At 43.1% G+C, this 18,909-nt stretch overlaps 1 protein-coding gene across 1 annotated transcript; it reads left to right on the forward strand.

Moving 5' to 3' along the window:
* Window positions 1-14,099: 14,099 nt before the first annotated feature.
* Window positions 14,100-15,796, forward strand: LOC141642448 (MLP-like protein 31). Its single transcript, XM_074451255.1, has 2 exons — window positions 14,100-14,362; window positions 15,294-15,796. Exons 1-2 carry the CDS (start codon window positions 14,173-14,175, stop codon window positions 15,587-15,589), a joined length of 486 nt encoding a protein of 161 aa, XP_074307356.1. The 5' UTR covers window positions 14,100-14,172; the 3' UTR covers window positions 15,590-15,796.
* The last annotated feature ends 3,113 nt before the right edge of the window (window positions 15,797-18,909 follow it).

The following is an 18,909-nucleotide window of genomic DNA, read 5'->3' on the forward strand; positions in this document are numbered from 1 at the left end:
GATGTTTTTAATTTGAGTTAATAATAAATCTTGTACTCAATTTAATTATATAATCTATTTTCAATTAAAATTTGGGACATTTTGACTTATTGGGATACAAACAAAAGTCAAATTTATTATGATATGAAGGCAAGAGTAGAAGATTGTTCAACGTAGAATGGAATTATATTATTTGATCTGATTTACAATATGATATGTACTCCCATATATACTTATGATATGGTAAATATACAAGGAAAGGGAATATATTGTAACAGCTAGAAATCACACAACTATGGAAAATATACAAAGGTGTTTGTATAAGGCAAGGAGCCGTTGCATGAAATGTGCGGATCATATTACCCCCCCTCAAGTTGGTGCGTGTAGGTTGGTAACGCCCAACTTGGAAAGAAGATCGTCGAAAGGTTGTCGACCAAGGGCTTTTGTAAGGATGTCGGCCAGCTGGACCTTGGTAGGGACGTAGTTCGGTTTTATCAGGCCGTTCAAAATTTCATCCCGGATGAAGTGGCAATCCACCTCTATATGTTTAGTGCGTTCGTGAAATACGGGATTGCGAGCGATATGTAGAGCCGATTGATTATCACACGAGAGGGCGATGGGCTGGCTATGGGGTATACCGAGATAATTAATAAGGCCTTTGAGCCACTTGAGTTCGCAGACGGTATAGGCCATAGCCCGATATTCGACCTCAGCTGATGATTTCGAGACCGTAGTTTGTTTCTTAGTCTTCCACGAGATAGGAGTACTGCCAAAGAAAACAATGTATGCCGATAGGGACCGTCGACTTGTAGGACATGTACCCCAATCCGAGTCACAATACGCATGTAGAGAAAGGTTTGCATTGGAGCGTAGAAGAAGACCTTGACCCGGGTTATGTTTCAGGTAGCGAACAACTTGGAGGGCGGCTTGCCAGTGAGCGGTGCGTGGGTCATGCATGAATTGGGCAAGAATATGAACTGAGTATGTGAGTTCGGGTCGGGTAATGGTTAGATAGACTAGACGCCCTACCAACCGTTGATATTTTTGTGGGTCGTGCAAGCTAGGAGTTTTAGTGTCTTGAAGGTTGTGGTGTGGATCCATGGGTACGGATGATGGTTTGGCGCCCAAAAGACCGGTTTCGTTGAGAATGTCCAAAGTGTATTTTCGTTGGGAGACATAAATTCCACTCGAATTTCGAGCTATTTCTAGTCTAAGGAAATATTTAAGTGGTCCGAGGTCTTTCATGTGGAAACAAGTGCTTAAGTAGTTTTTGAACTGTTGTATCATATTTGAGTTGTTCCCACAAATGACTAGGTCGTCGACATAAACAAGGACATGGACGGAGGTACCTGATTTGATTATAGAGAAGAGGGAGTGGTCATATGGGCATTGGGTGAAGCCATATTGTTTAAGAGCGGAAGCAAGTTTGGCATACCAGCATCGGGGAGCCTGACGAAGACCATAGAGAGACTTACGAAGGCGACATACTTTGCCGTCAGATTTTGTGTCGAACCCGGGTGGAGGCTTCATGTACACTTCCTCTTGAAGGTCACCATGGAGAAAAGCATTGTGGACATCCATTTTATGGACATCCCAGTTCTTAGCTGCGGCGATGGTGAGAAGGGTGCGTACTGTGACCATTTTGATGGTTGGAGCAAATGTCTCTTGAAAATCGACCCCTTCTACTTGTCGATTGCCCATGATGACAAGGCGTGCTTTGTATCTCTCGATTGAGCCATCAGCATGATATTTTATTTTAAACACCCATTTGGAGCCAATGGCCTTTTTGTGGGGCGGAAGAGTTTCAAGTGTCCACGTGTTGTTGCGTTCGAGAGCATCAATTTCATTTTTCATAGCCTCGCGCCAGTGAGGTACCTGCAGAGCTTCTTTAAACGAACTTGGCTCGTGATTGTCGGTCACGGCCGCTAGAAAAATTTTGTGGTTAGTGGAAAACTTGTCATATGTAAGAAAATTAGAGAGGGGATATCGGGTACCTGAAGGTGATGATGATGACGCGTGAACAAGATGGGTCGAGGGGCTGATAGGAGGTCGGACGTAACCTGTGAGGCGAGAGTTGGGAATTTTAGGACGATGTCCCTTTCCCATTGGCTCGATGCTATGTCTCTGTTGTTGTGAGGAAGAGACGGCGAGATCAGGCGTGGAGTCAAGTGTGGGGTCTGATGTAGGAGGGATGTCAGACCCGGTGGAGGTAGAGACGGCGAGGTCCCGTGGCTGACTTTGGGCCGGATTTGAGGGTGTAGTGGAGGGAGCAGGGGTCGAGATGATGAGGTGCTCAATGGGAGTAAGAGCATCAGTGAGAAAAGAGGACTCGGTGGAAGGTGTGTCGTGAATGTTTAGAGATTGATACGGAAACTCGTGTTCAATAAAAACAACGTCTCGAGATGAAAAGTAGGTGCCCGTGTCTAGATCATAAACCAACCAACCCTTTTTGCCAAAAGGGTATCCGAGGAAGACACATTTCGCCCACGAGGAGCAAATTTGTCGCGGGATCTATTAATGTTTTTAGCGTAACAAAGACACCCAAAGGTACGAATGTGACTCATAGGCGGGGGTTTTTCAAAGAGCATTTCATACGGAGTCTTACCATTGTGAATTGTGGACGGGGTTCGATTAAGAAGATATACAGCAGCTAAAACACACTCACCCCAAAAAAATATTGGTAGACTAGCTTGAAAAAGAAGGGCGCGAGCGACATTTAAAATATGACGATGTTTGCGTTCGACTCGGCCGTTTTGTTGAGGAGTGTCGACATTCGAAGTTTGAAAAATAATGCCTTTTTCGCGGAAAATTTTTTCAAGACAATTAAATTCATTGCCATTGTCGCTTCGAAAATCTTTAATTTGTTTTTGAAATTGACGATCAACCATTGCAAAAAAATTAAGTAAAGTCTGACGAGTGTTGCTTTTACGACGTAATAAGTATACCCATGTAGAACGAGAAAAATCATCAACGATGGTAAGAAAATATTGAGACCCACAAGAAGCATTTTCGGAGTACGGTCCCCATAAATCACAATGTAAAAGTTCAAAAATACCAGCAGCAATGTTCGAACTCAAAGGAAAAGGAGTTCGGGTTTGCTTAGCGCGAATACACACGTCACAATGTTTACTATGAAAAGGAGATTTAACAGAGTTTGATTTATTAATAAAAGGAAGAAAACGAGAAATATTAGAGGACGGATGTCCCAACCGTCGGTGCCAGAGCTCGATAGTGTCGATATTGCCAATGGTATAAGCATGTACCTTGTCAGCCCGAACACTCTTGAGGTAATAAAGCCCCTCGCTTTGTTCACCCGCACCAATCACCATCTTCGAGGTACGGTCCTGTATTAAACATAATTGTTGAGAAAATTGAATAGTGAGAGATGTATCCAATAATAAACTTGAGACGGAAATAAGGTTACATTGTAAGTTTTCAGCATATAAAACATTATGTAAAACAAGACGAGGGGAAAGACATATATCGCCACTGCGATTTGCAATGGTCAGGTCACCATTTGGCAAGCCGACTGATAAAGGTGCAATAGAACGTAAATTTGTAAAGTGAGAAAGACAACCGGACATATGATGAGATGCGCCGGTGTCAATAATCCAAGTTAAAGCAGAGAACTTACCACTCAGACGATCATTATTTTCAGTTTTACGGTTCTTCCACATGTGGCTTAATTCCTCGAGTTCCCGAGCATTAAGCGTATTGAAATCAATCTTGTCAAAAGTATTAAAAGGAGAGCGAGATGTAGAGGGTTCATTACCGGCCTGGAATCCAGTGGCCGAGGCCACGTGAGCACGAGGATTGGTGCTGGTGTAATACTCCGTATTTATGGTCTTGGGGGTACTCTATCGAGTAGCCCTTACTCTGTCGAGTAAGGGTGTGTCGCAGAATAAAATAGTTTCTGACCTGTTGGGCACTCGATCGAGTAGCTGGGGCACTCGATCGAGTAGGGGGGTACTCGATCGAGTACCTTGGGTACTCGATCGAGTGTCCGGTTTATCGGGGGTTTTTTCTCGGGTTTTGTTAATTACGCGATTAAGGTATATAAACATATTCGTCTTTATTCTAAAACACTTTTGCCAAAACCTAAAACCTGTTTAAGAGAGAAAGCAGTTGGTCATCTCCCTAATCGCGTCCTTAACAATTCCCGGAGTTCAGACGGTCGGATTGCATCGTAGTTTGTGTCGTTGGATTCCTTGCGTCAAGGGTAAGCTTCTAGCATAATTTTTATAACGTTTTGTTGAGATTAGTGAAACCCTAATTTAGTAATTGGGGGTTTTTGTGAATAAGTGATTGAATAGTAGTATTCATGTGTATATGTTAGGAGGAGAGTTCATAGAAGAGGCGTTTTGAGACAGCTGTAGATACCGTCTGCTTGTGTGCTTTCCAGGTAGGATTTCCTACTCAGTATTAGTCCCATAATGGGATATTGGTGATGTGCTGTAGTTAGTTAATTGATTTGATGATTGTAATTGTGTTTGTGATTGTGGTTGTGTTGTTGATGGTTCTCGAGATGCGTTCTCTACCGAGTGGGGTCACTTGCGGGAGTGATCTCACGCCCTAGTTTCGCCCTTAGTGGAACCCGCCACGAAATGGGATGTGCACATTAATGGACAGGGTTATCGCTCGTACGATGAGCGGGGCTTAGGTGGGAACGGCCTGCGGTCCCCCATCGGCGTGGGTCGGGTCCAGTGGACGATCAGTGATTGAGACGGTTGGGTGGATGTGTGTGTGTGTGTGGCGATTCAAATTGTCTGTTTGTCTTATTGTTGTTATCTGTTTTGATTGTGTGATTAGTGCGACCCGGTGTTGTTTTGTAAACCTGCGGTGATCCATTCGGGGATGGTGAGCAGATATTGAGCAGGTATAGAGATGATACGGGATAGCTGGGATGGCCACGACGTGACGATAGAGTCTTCCGCTGTAGTTTAGTTTTATTTACATTTCAGTTTGAATAGACAGTTTGGAATAATGTATCGTACTATCAGTTTGGGTTTCAAGGGTTGTATTCATTCATTAAACGATTAATAATAAATGTTGTTTCTTTATCGCTGTTGTTTGATTATCATACCTCGGGCAACCGAGATGGTGATGTCTCCATACCTGAGTGGTCCTGGTAAGGCACTCGGAGTATGGGGGTGTTACAAATGGTATCAGAGCGACGATCCTGAAACCTGTAACCAATGAACTTAATGAACGTAGAGAGTCAATTAAAATGAACCCGGGGTAAAAGTTGTAGGAGCTAGTGCAAAGGCTTGGGAGACGTCCTAAAGTCGCAAGGGGTCGCCCTACAACTTTGAACCGGTCACGTGGGGAAAATGTGTTTGAGTCATGTGTGTGCTTAGTAACTTGTGCAACAAAGTGATGAAGTGTGTTGAATGTTTGGTGTTGAAATAGGAAGTTGAGCATGTGAAAGAAAATGATATGTGAACATGTTAATGAAATGATAACATGTTGGATGTTTATAATGTGGCTTTAATAGCATGATGAATTGATTTTGTTGATTAGTAGAATAGATGCGTAGCCTATTTGTTAGAATATAATGAGGTTTGATAAAGTTGGCATGTTAGTATACGAATAACATGCGGGTCGCTTGTACGTATTGGGGGCACTTGATCGAGTGAGACTAACTCGATCGGGTAGGTTTTTGGCGATTTTGAGTCCAGAAACGAGTTTTGGGGCACTCGATCGAGTAACTAGGGTACTCGATCGAGTAGGGGGTCACTCGATCGAGTAGCCTAGATACTCGATCGAGTGGGTTAGAGATCAGAAGGTCTGTTTAGTTCTGGAGTTTGGGTACTCGATCGAGTACATAGTGGCACTCGATCGAGTAGCCGGTTACTCGATCGAGTGGGTTTGGATACTCGATCGAGTAGGGTCTTGGGCAACGCGTGTTCGTGTTTCAAGTTTAGTACGCGTGTTTATGTTTATCCCTTTCTTCTATAGCTTCAAGATGCCGCCCAAGAGAAATGCCTTGTACGCGAGAGCTGAGCTTATGACTACGGATGACATCGTTAAGATGTTGGAACACCAAGACGCTCTTACGGAGACCCTGAAGAGAGTGAATGAAGACAAGGATAAGAGTAAGGAGAAGGAGGTTGACCATGCTAAAGTCAGCCTCTATATCGCGAGGTTTAACCCGAAGGAGTACAAGGGGGTTGAGGAACCTAATCACCTTGATAGTTGGCTGAGGGAGATGGAGAACATACTAGATTTAGTTCGTTGTCCTGATGAGATGAGGGTGGATCAAGCTGCATTTTATCTGAGGGAGGCCGCTGGCAAGTGGTGGGACTCAGTGAAAGTGAGTGCCAAGGAGTTATATACCAACCAGGGGTTACCTGCTATACCTTGGGAGGAGTTTCGTAGGGCTGTGAGGAAGGAGTTCGTGCCAGAGCATGTGAGGAGTAAGTTGAGGGAGGAGTTCGACAAGTTTAAGATGACGGCTGAGATGTCTGTGGCTGAGTACTACAGGCAGTTCAATGAGAAATCCAGATATGCTGAGGACATGGGTTTGAGTGAGGAGAATCTGGCTTTGAGGTTTGAGAGAGGGCTAACCACGACAATTATGGATAAGTTACCCGTGGGAGTCCTTACTGATGTGAAGGAAGCATATGAGAGGGTGGGGGAGAGCCGAGAGGCTAGTGGAGATGGCTAGGGAGAGGGGGTGGAGAGAAGAGGAAGTCGAGAGCGAGGGTGGTGGCCAATCTAATTTCAAGAAAGGCAACCACAATCAATCTAAGGGGTTTTCTTCTGGGTTCGGGTTTAGTCTTTGGAGCATCCTTTGGGAGAGGTCGTGGAAGTGTGAGCAACACCTCGGGGGAGTGACTGCTTTGGATGTGGTGGCGTAGGCCACAAGAGACATGAGTGCACAAGTGCACCGGGATCTTTCCCAGAGACTGCGCAGAGTTTCGCGAGCAACGGACCGGCGGGATCATGGCCAAACCGTGGAGGTCGAGCTACCGAGTGGAGGCAACCGCAACGGCGGTAATTCTTATCGAAGACGCCGATGAACAACAACAACAATCAAGGGTCGGGTGCTAAGCCGACCGCATCGCCAAGATCTTGTCCGGGGAGGTGGGCGAAGTCAAGTGGCAAGCTGTTCATGATGGACAAGAAAGCAGCTGAGGAGGACGAGCACGTTATCACCGGTACATTTCTTGTTAATGGCGTTCCTACGTTTGTTTTGTTTGATTCGGGGGCTTCTCAGTCGTTTGTGTCTTCGAGTCATGTAAAGCAGTTGGGTTTGAGGGTATATGAGTCTGTTAGGGAGCAAGTTTTCATACCTTCAGGTGAGTCTGTATCGTGTGGGAGGTTGTTTAGGGATGTGTCCTTGATAGTTGGGCAAGTTGATTTCCCTGTAGACTTGCTAGAATTCCCTTTTAATGGTTTTGAGATGATAGTTGGGATGGATTGGTTAGGGAAGTATAAAGCTAAGATAGACTGTCATCAAAAGAAAGTGTCCCTACGAGGTCCTAAGGGAGTTAGTGTGTCTTACCGTGGGTTTCTAGTCAAACCCAAAGTTAAGTTGATTCAAATTGTCGCTTTGAAGTCGTATCCGAGGAAGGGATGTCCTCCGATTCGTGCCATGTGAGAGATGATCGGATAGAGAGCCCGCAGATTGAGGAGATACCAGTGGTGGGGAGAGTATGCAGATGTCTTTCCAGAGGAGATTAGGGGTTGCCACCGAAGAGGGAGATAGATTTCACCGTTGAGTTGAAGCCGGGGACGGGGCCAATCTCTAAGGCACCGTACCGTATGGGTCCTAAGGAGATGGAGGAGCTTAGGAAGCAGTTGGATGAGTTGATAGAGAAGGGATACATTAGACCAAGTGTATCGCCTTGGGGAGCACCAGTTCTTTTCGTGAAGAAGAAGGATGGAACTTTGAGGTTGTGCATAGATTACCGGGAGCTGAACCGTGTGACGATAAAGAACAAGTATCCTTTACCAAGGATAGATGACCTGTTTGACCAGTTGAGTGGTGCAACGGTCTTTTCTAAGATCGATTTGAGGTCGTGGATACCATCGGTGAAGATTAGAGATGTGGACATACCGAAGATGACCTTCACGTCGAGGTATGGCCATTATGAGTATGTGGTGATGCCGTTTGGATTGTCCAATGCGCGGCGGTGTTTATGGATTTGATGAATAGGATCTTTAGACAGTTCTTGGACCAGTTCGTGGTGGTGTTTATCGATGATATCTTAGTCTACTCAAAGACTAAGGAGGAGCATGAGGAGCATCCGAGGATCGTGCGGACGTTGAGAGATCATGAGTTGTATGCTAAGTTGTCCAAGTGTGAGTTTTGGTTGGAGAAAGTTGCTTTTCTGGGGCATGTAATCTCTAAAGATGGGGTAGCTGTGGATCCGGCGAAGATTGAGGCAGTGACAAAGTGGGAAGCACCGAAGAATGTTCTTTGAGGTGAGGAGTTTCTTGGGTTTAGCTGGATACTATAGGCGGTTCGTGAAAGATTTCTCCAAGATAGCTAGACCGATGACGGCGTTGATGAGGAAAGAGAACAGGTTTCGTTGGGATGAGAGTTGTGAGAAGGCGTTCCAAACATTAAAGGAGCGTTTGACCACAACTCCCGTCCTAGCACCGCCTGAAGGAGCGAGAATTTCGAGGTTTATACAGATGCCTCGAAGAATGGGTTGGGGTGTGTGTTGATGCAGAATGGTAAAGTGATCGCCTATGCTTCTAGGCAATTGAAGCCTTATGAGGAGAACTACCCTACTCATGACCTGGAGTTGGGTGCAGTGGTGTTTGCTCTCAAGATTTGGAGACATTACCTTTATGGAGCAATCTTTAAGGTATTTTCTGATCACAAGAGTCTCAAGTACATCTTCACGCAGAAGGAGTTGAACATGAGACAGAGGAGGTGGATGGAGTTGATTGGTGATTACGACATGGATATCATCTACCATGAAGGAAAGGCCAACGTTGTAGCTGATGCCTTGAGTAGGAAGAGTGTACATTCCTTGTGTACAGCTCTATCTTTGATGAGACTGAGGGATGAGGTAGCGAGTTTTGGGATTCATATGTTGCAGAAAGGAGAGGCTATGGGTGATATGACAAAGACATATGGAATTCTATGATGATATTCGAGGTAAACAGGCTTTGGATCCTAAGTTAGTGGAGTGGAAAGTCGAGTAGAGAAAGGGACGGTGTCCCGGTTTTCCATTCATACAGATGGTAGTTTGAGGTTTGATGGTAGGTGGTGTGTTCCTAATGACGAGGAGTTGAAAAGGACAATCATGACGGAAGCGCATTGCACACCATATTCAGTTCATCCGGGTGGAGACAAGCTTTACAAAGATTTGAAGAAAACGTTTTGGTGGCCAGGGATGAAGAAAGAGACAAATTTGAGTTTGTGTCCCGTTGTTTGACATGCCGAGAGTTAAAGGGGAACAGAGAAGACCACAAGGTAAGGTTCGGTCCTTGGAGGTGCTCGAGTGGAAGTGGGAATCCATTTCCATGGATTTCATTGTGGGTTTACCGAGGAGTCAACAAGGTAACAATATGATTTGGGTGATAGTGGATCGGTTGACCAAGTCAGCTCACTTTGTTCCAATGAAAGATACATGGACTAAGGCACAATTGGCTATGGCCTATCGAAAGAACGTGCTTAAGTTACATGGAGTCCCTAAGGACATAGTGTCTGACAGAGATGCGAGGTTTATATCAAGGTTTTGGAAGGAGTTGCAGGAATCGTTGGGGACAGCTTTGAAGATGAGTACAAAGATTTCATCCCGCGACAGAGATGGGCAGACCGAGAGAACAATCAAGACCTTGGAGGATATGTTGAGAGCGTGTGTGATGGATTTCGGTGGTAGCTGGGAGCAGAGGTTGGACTTGATAGAGTTTTCTTACAATAACAGCTATCACACTAGTATTGGTATGGCACCGTTTGAGGCTTTGTATGGGAGGAGATGTAGGAGTCCAATCTGTTGGGACGACAAAGGTCTTGAGGCAAAGTGGTTTTAGGACCGAGATGGTACATGAGATGGTGGAACAGATTAAGATGATCAGGGAACGGATGAGAGCGGCTCGGGATCGACGAGAAGAGTTATGCGAGATCTACATCGTCGGGACATAGAGTTTCAAGTTGGGGACAAAGTTCTTCTGAAAGTGTCTCCTATGCGCGGAGTTATGAGATTTGGGAAGAAAGGCAAGCTAAGTCAGAAGTTTATAGGGCCTTATGAGATCTTAGAGCGAGTTGGGGAAGTGGCTTATCGTTTGGCGTTACGGCCGCTTTGGAGAGAGTACATAATGTGTTTCATGTATCGCATTGCGGAAGTATGTGAGTGACCCGTCACATGTGTTGGAGGCAGAGAGCTTAGAGTTGGATGAGTCTTTATCATACCTTGAGGTGCCTAAGCAGATCCTAGACCGAAAAGTTAGAAAGACCAGGAGTGGTGAGACAGTGTTGCTTAAGATCCTTTGGTCTAACCATGAGACTGAGGAAGCTACATGGGAGGCGGAGGATATCATGAAAGAGCGTTACCCTTTCCTTTTTGATCAGGTATGTATGGTTACGGGGACGTAACCTTGTTTCTTTTAGGGGGGTAGGAGATGATCGCGAGAGTTTCTAAGAGTTTTATGCACCTTTTGTATATGTTGTGTCGGTATGTTGTCGGGATAAGTTGGGTTAGGTAGCATGTTTTACGTTGTGTTTATTTTGACCTTCGAGTCGGGAAGCTCATGGGAGTACCTTTGTTTTGGTAGTGGTTTGAACTTCGGGGACGAAGTTCCCTTTAAGGAGGGAAGACTGTAATACTCCGTATTTATGGTCTTGGGGGTACTCTATCGAGTAGCCCTTACTCTGTCGAGTAAGGGTGTGTCGCAGAATAAAATAGTTTCTGACCTGTTGGGCACTCGATCGAGTAGCTGGGGCACTCGATCGAGTAGGGGGGTACTCGATCGAGTACCTTGGGTACTCGATCGAGTGTCCGGTTTATCGGGGGTTTTTTCTCGGGTTTTGTTAATTACGCGATTAAGGTATATAAACATATTCGTCTTTATTCTAAAACACTTTTGCCAAAACCTAAAACCTGTTTAAGAGAGAAAGCAGTTGGTCATCTCCCTAATCGCGTCCTTAACAATTCCCGGAGTTCAGACGGTCGGATTGCATCGTAGTTTGTGTCGTTGGATTCCTTGCGTCAAGGGTAAGCTTCTAGCATAATTTTTATAACGTTTTGTTGAGATTAGTGAAACCCTAATTTAGTAATTGGGGGTTTTTGTGAATAAGTGATTGAATAGTAGTATTCATGTGTATATGTTAGGAGGAGAGTTCATAGAAGAGGCGTTTTGAGACAATTTGTAGATACCGTCTCGCTTGTGTGCTTTCCGGGTAGGATTTCCTACTCGTATTAGTCCCATAATGGGATATTGGTGATGTCTTGTAGTTAGTTAATTGATTTGATGATTGTAATTGTGTTTGTGATTGTGGTTGTGTTGTTGATGGTTCTCGAGATGCGTTCTCGGCTGAGTGGGGTCACTTGCGGGAGTGATCTCACGCCCTAGTTTCGCCCTTAGTGGAACCCGCCACGAAAGGGGATGTGCACATTAATGGACAGGGTTATCGCTCGTACGATGAGCGGGGCTTAGGTGGGAACGGCTGCGGTCCCCCCATGCGGTGGGTCGGGTCCAAAGTGGACGATCGGTGATTGAGACGGTTGGGTGGATGTGTGTGTGTGTGTGGCGGTTCATTGTCTGTTTGTCTTATTGTTGTTATCTGTTTTGATTGTGTGATTAGTAATCGACCCGGTGTTGTTTTGTAAACTGCGGTGATCCATTCGGGGATGGTGAGCAGATATTGAGCAGGTATAGAGATGATACGGGATAGCTGGGATGGCCACGACGTGACGATAGAGTCTTCCGCTGTAGTTTAGTTTTATTTACATTTCAGTTTGAATAGACAGTTTGGAATAATGTATCGTACTATCAGTTTGGGTTTCAAGGGTTGTATTCATTCATTAAACGATTAATAATAAATGTTGTTTCTTTATCGCTGTTGTTTGATTATCATACCTCGGGCAACCGAGATGGTGATGTCTCCATACCTGAGTGGTCCTGGTAAGGCACTCGGAGTATGGGGGTGTTACAGCTGGCCGTGGCATTGGGTTTGCTGCGGTCTTGCCTACCTCGACGAGGGTCGGGAACAAACACAGCTTCACTCAAATCCGTGGCATTAGGATCAATGTAAACTCGGTCACGGGGTCGATCACCCCAATATTCAGGCCAATTTCCCGTAACACTAAAACAGGTACGCAAATAATGACCATGTTTTTGACAGATTATGCAATAGGGACGATTAGAATTGTTATTGTTACGAGCATTGCCGGAATTATTTGTAGAATTGTTATTATTACGATCAGAGTGATAGTCACGATTTGGACCTCTACTGGGTTTCGACCCATAATTGGCTTTGGCAGCGAATGCCATTGGTTCGGGGCGAGAATCAGAAGTAATTTTAGACAGGGAATGAACCCCTTCTTCTTGCAATAAACGATTATAAACAAGATTAAGATTAGGAAGAGGAGTGATACCAATGATTTGTGAGCGAGCAGTGGCAAATCGGTCATCGAGTCCCATCAAGAAATCGCGGACACGGTCCTTTTCACGACGGGAATCAAAGATGCTAACCCAGTCACAGGGATAAGACTTGCAGGAGCATGAAGGAATGGGATCGTGCTCCAACAACTCGTCCCACAAACTGGTGAGACGGCCGTAATAGGCAAGAACGGATTCGGTTGGGGCCTGGCGACAAGCACTGATTTCGGCCTTCAATCGATAGATGCGGGCTTCATTTTCTTGACTGAAACGTTGCCTTATATTATCCCATACTTGCTTGGCCTCGGGACGGCAGGAAATCGACTTTGCTAACTCGGTTGTAATGGTAGCAACGATCCAAGCAGTGACAAGGGCGTTGGTAGAACGCCAAAGTTTGAAATCGGCTGCGGTCTCAGACGGTTTAGTGATTGACCCGTCAATATAACCCATCTTGTCCTTGGCAAGAAGAGCAAGACGGAAAGCACGAGCCCATTCGTCATAATTACTGCCGTTAAACACGACATGAGTGATTTTGGTGCCCGGATTCTCGACTTGAACGACTGAGATTGATGACGAATTTTGAGAAGTAGTTTCAATAGAATTAGTCATAGTGAATGAACAGAGGAATTGAATTTAATTGTCAGAAAGATTGGAACCCAGAAACTGATACCATATTATGATATGATGGCAAGAGTAGAAGATTGTTCAACGTAGAATGGAATTATATTATTTGATCTGATTTACAATATGATATGTACTCCCATATATACTTATGATATGGTAAATATACAAGGAAAGGGAATATATTGTAACAGCTAGAAATCACACAACTATGGAAAATATACAAAGGTGTTTGTATAAAGGCAAGGAGCCGTTGCATGAAATGTGCGGATCATATTAAAATTTGACTAAATTTCTTAATAACCCCAAGATTATTGCTGCAAACCTAACCAGGCGTAGAACTCTCCATGCTTCAATCCAGTTATCTGTTTCTAAATCAAATAAATCTATTCCCTTTAGGCTAATGTCCTGCAACATATAACCTTCGAGCCTTGTTATTGAAAATATAGAAAAATAAATAAATAAATAAAAACAGTTTTATATAGGCTCAATTTGGGCTCGAGTTTGGCTCGAACTCGCGTTAAAGCTCACAAACTTTATAACGAGCACATTTTTTCAAGCTCGGATAAGCTCGAAATCAGCCCGAGCTCGAGTTTTGGTTCTTGAGCACAAGCCGAGTAAGGCCAAGCTCGACCTTGAGCTCGGCTCGACTCGTTAACACCCTATAACAAATTAACGCTCACGTACATTGTGACACCGGGCGCAAATCTAAATCTAAATTATTAAATCAAACAAAATCAGTAGCTACTTCCATCCGAGAAAGAGAGCAAAATTTCATTATTACGGAGATAATAATACAACAGTAGTCGACATACACGTACTTATAATAGCCAAATAATAGAGTATGTCACCCTGTCATTCTCTCATATTTAATAAATACCAACCAAAAGATGGTTGGTAAGTTGTATAAATACCAACCAAAAGATGGTGTCTACCTATCTCATTATCAATATCCATAGTTATTTTCACAAAAACAAAAGTAGAAGCAAGAAACTAAGGTTGAAGTAGAGGATGAGGGTTATAGGGAAGTTTGAAGTAGAGGTTGACATCGCCGCATGCGGCGGAGATGTCTTTCATGAAATATTCAGCACGAGACCTCACCACATCGCCACCATGTCACCTTCTAATATCCATGGTTGTGATGTTCATGAGGGTGATTTTGGCAAAGTTGGCTCTATCATTTTCTGGGACTACACCCTCGGTATTATTCTCTTTAGACCACTTATTTACATGTTTGCTCAATTGCTCATGCACATACTATAATTATTCTCTTGTTAAATAGTGTCTTAACTTAAGGCCTCTCACACTCGACTGAAATAGAGTGGGAAATAAGGGTTAAATATAAAGTAGTTTTTTTTTTTATTGTTTAATACGCATCTTGTATTTTGTGAAGAAACTCAAAGTTGCACATGTCAGGGTTGTCCCACATGGATAAAAGAGGAGAATTACCCTTTATAAGGCAAGGGGCTACTCCCTCTATTGCCAATTGGTTTTAGCCAAAAGTTTGCAGTAGGACGAGCAAAGTTGCTCAGTTGAATTTGTCTGATCTGAGTTAATACTGGGCCATGTTTGCAGCTGGACGAACAAAGTTGCTCAGTTGAGTTGAATTTGTCCAGTCTGTGCTCCAAGGTAAACTCCGAAAAAAATGGATTATGGGAGTGGGACTAAAATCACTTATTTTAGCTTTTTTTACCCTATCTACCAAAATTGACTCCTAGTGTTTCGAACCCATAGCTGATGATAGAACTAGTATAGTGAGAAAGTTTAAGTTAAGACAGTCTTGTTATACTTTTTCACATAATTGTAATATGATTTAACCGTGGTCCGTGAATATTACACCGATAAGAACAGATATTACACTTCAGATATACTTCTTCACATAGTTGTAACATGATGTAATCGTGATCCGTAAATATTACACTATAAGAACAAATAATACACTTGATATATACTTTTTCACATAGTATGGATAATACACTTGATATATACTTTTCACATAGTTGTAATATGATTTAACCGTGGTCCGTGAATATTAACCTGATAAGAACATATACTACACTTGAGATATACTTTTTTACATAGTTGTAATATAATTTAACCGTGGTCAATTTATATACAAAATCGATATGCAGACGGGAAAAAATGCGTGGCAAAGGAACTAATTGAAGAAATAGATGAAGAAAAACAGTTGGTGAGATATAAGATAATTGATGGAGATCTACTAAAAGAATTTAAGAGCTTCACTCTGACAGTTCATGTGTTACCAAGGGGTGAGCTAACCGGGGTTAAGTGGATTTCTGAATTTGAGAAGATTGATGAAAGTGTGCCTTATCCTACCAAGTTGATTGATTTCTGTATTGCAGTTACTAAGGATATTGAAACTCATCATCTTAATGAGGCAAAAACTGAGGCAGCAAAGACTGAGTAAATGAACAAGTGATCTATTATTTATTTACAATATGTGACCCATCACAAGGGAGAGTTACTGTTGTTATATATTATGCTTTAAGGTTATTTGTGTAAGAAGTGTGTGTTGGTGTATTTGAATTCATGTTGAATAAATTGTTTTAATATGTAGTGATTTGGCTTATGCATGGTTTGGTTAATGGTAAAAAGAAGAAGTTTTTATTATTAATTATACCACATTTTCTAATGGCAATTGATGTTAGACTAGGTGTTTTGAGAAGCCGTCTTTCCATAAACTTGTTGATGCAATCGGTCTCTTGAGAGAAGATATCTCAATAAATTTATTGTGAGGCTACTTACAAATTGATGGCACAAAGCTGTAGTGAAGATATATCCGCAAGATGTTCATGAGTAGGTTCAAGTGAGGAAATAATCAAACCGACTTGAATAACATCACGAACAAAATGATGATCAACCTTATTACACCTTTAGTTTATTGAACACCGGATGTTTTGAGATATGTAAAGCTGATTGATTATCACAAAAAAAAAGAATAATGATAGGGCGTCACCGGGTAGGGGTGAGCAAAACCGGATATCCGATACGATTTTGGAAACCGTATCTATTGAATTTAAAGCAACTGTAGAATGTAGAAGACATTGAAGGCATTGAAAGCAAAGTGGTTGTGCAAATGAGTTTGATTAATTGTGTGTGTGCATAGTACAATATTTCTGTGTATATTCACAGCTAGCAGAGTGGACAAAACAACATAGGATAAAGCTAAGGACTGGATACAGGCATACAGCTATGGACCATTATACTTTCTTTACATAAGTCACTATCACAACTTTTGTCAATCATCCGTCCTTTTCTTCCTTACATCATTCCTTTTATGTTGATTTCTGCTTTGTGTATGAGATTTGTTTTCCCTGTTGTGCTTACCTTTTTTACACTCCCCCTCAAGATGAGAGTGAAGTCCTGACGAAACTCCCATCTTGGAGAGTAAGTACTTGTGCTGGTAGACGGGACATGACTTGGTGAAAATGTCAGCCACCTGTTCTTTGGTGTTGACATAAGAGGTGGTCATCAGACCTTGTTGAATTTGTTCGCGGATGAAATGACGGTCTACCTCAATATGCTTGGTCCTTTCATGATACACTGGGTTTGCAGCAATGGCATGGGCAGTTTGATTATCACATTTAAGGTGAGCAGGACCCAAGTGTTTGAGACCAAGATCTTGGAGTAGTTGGAACAGCCAGGTGACCTCACAAGTTCATGGCCATAGCTCTATACTCAGCCGCAGCAGAGGATCTAGATACCACAGATTGCTTCTTTGACTTCCAAGATATAGGTGAATTACCTAGGAGAATGCAGAAGCCAGTGGTAGATTTTTTACTCTAAGCACATGAGGCCCAGTCAGAGTCACCGTAGGCAGTAAGATGGGCTGCTGAACTGCTTGCAAATAAGATGCCTTGACTGGGAGCTGTCTTAAGGTATCTTAAGACTCTTCTGGCTGCTTGCATGTGGTCAGAGGTAGGATTTTGGAGAAATTGACTGAGTAATTGCACTGAGAAGGCAATGTCTGGCCTAGAGATAGTGAGATAGATCAATTTTCCAACTAATTTCTTGTAGGTGTCAGGATGTGGCAAAGGAGTGCCATTCCCTGGCTCAAGTTTGAGGATAGGACTAACTGGGAGTTGAATGGTCTTGGACTTATCCATCCCAAAAGTCTGAAGTAGATCAAGTGTGTATTTATTTTGGGAGATAAAAATGTCTGCTTCACTTCTCTGAACTTCAAATTCAAGGAAGTATGAGAGTTCTCCTAGATCTTTCATGTGTAAAGAGGAGTTAAGTTGTTGTTTGAGGGCTTGAATATTTGAAGGACTGTCTCTTGTTATCACCATGTCATCAACATAGATGAGAACATCAGTGGTATGTCCTTCCTGTTGCTTGACAAATAAGGAGTGATCTGGATGAGACTGTCTGTAACCACAAGTTGGCAGGACTTGTGAGAGTTTAGAAAATCACTGCCTGGGAGCTTGCTTGAGGCCATACAGGGATTTGATAAGTTTGCAAACCTTACCCTCACCTTTGACCAGATGTGACTCCCCCTGACCAGAGAAAGTGAGAACACCATCACAGTACCCTTGGGGTAAGTTCATATAAACATCTTCATCTAAGTCCCCATGGAGGAAAGCATTGGCCACATCCATTTGGCATGTTTCCCAATTGTTCATAGCTATGAGTGCAAGGCTCTCACTGTAATACTACAGATTCTATAGGCTGGTACTCGACCGAGTATGGCCTACTCGGTCGAGTAGAGTGTGTCGTGTAGCCTGTTTGGCTACTGCCTAGGAGTACTCAGCCGAGTATGCTGAATACTCGACCGAGTAGAGGGTACTCGGCCGAGTATACTCTATACTCGACCGAGTATCTGGCTTGACGGGTATTATTTCCGCGGTTTGATTAAAATGATTAGAGATTATATATAATCGTTCGTCAGTTTCTAAAGCCATTTCTTCCAAAACATAAACTACGTTTCATTCTCCTCTAATCATCTTCATCAATTCAACGCAAAGGTCGTCGATTGTGGGTTCTAGCATCTTATTCGTGTCAATCGTCGTAGTAAGTGTCTTATCCTTATTGATCTATTGTCGTTCTTATAAGTTAACAAACCCTTGTTTGGGTTAATTTGGGGGTTTAGGGTTTGGTCATCATATGTGTGTTGATTGTTGATTATCTTTGTTGTAGGTGACGATGTGGTATTTGTTATGCATATTGTATGATTGATTGCAGCATAGCGGATTGCGAAAAGGTAGGGTTTCCCTATTCAGTTTCTGTTGATTGATTTAAGATGTGATTGCATTGTGTTTATTGTTATCTGCTGATCATCGGAGTGTTGGTGTTGTGGTGGTGGTTGTGATGTTGTGGTGTTGTGATGATTGTAGTGGAGTCACAGGGTTATCGCTCGTTGATAAGCGGGAGTTAGGTGGGGATTGGCTGCCGTCCCCCACTGGTGGCGAGGATTACCTGTTGTGATGGGTAATCTGGCAGGGCTACACACTTCGGTGTGTAGTCGGTTACTGTGTGAGTTCGGGAGACTGGGGATGGTGGATGATCAGCTGGTTACTTATCATATTTGTCTTATTTTAATTATACAGTAACTGACCCTGTGTTGTTGTTTTGTAAAACCTACAGTGATCCATTCGGGGATGGTGAGCTGATTATGACAGGTAATGCAGATGTTTAGCTATGGGACAGTCATGGGGAGTCATCACTTCGAGTCTAGCTTCCGCTGTTACGAGTTTAGCTGTCTTTGATTTCAGTTGTATTGGGGTCCTT

Source organism: Silene latifolia, chromosome 2 (genome assembly GCF_048544455.1).
Source record: "Silene latifolia isolate original U9 population chromosome 2, ASM4854445v1, whole genome shotgun sequence".
In the NCBI taxonomy this organism is placed as follows: Eukaryota; Viridiplantae; Streptophyta; class Magnoliopsida; order Caryophyllales; family Caryophyllaceae; genus Silene; species Silene latifolia.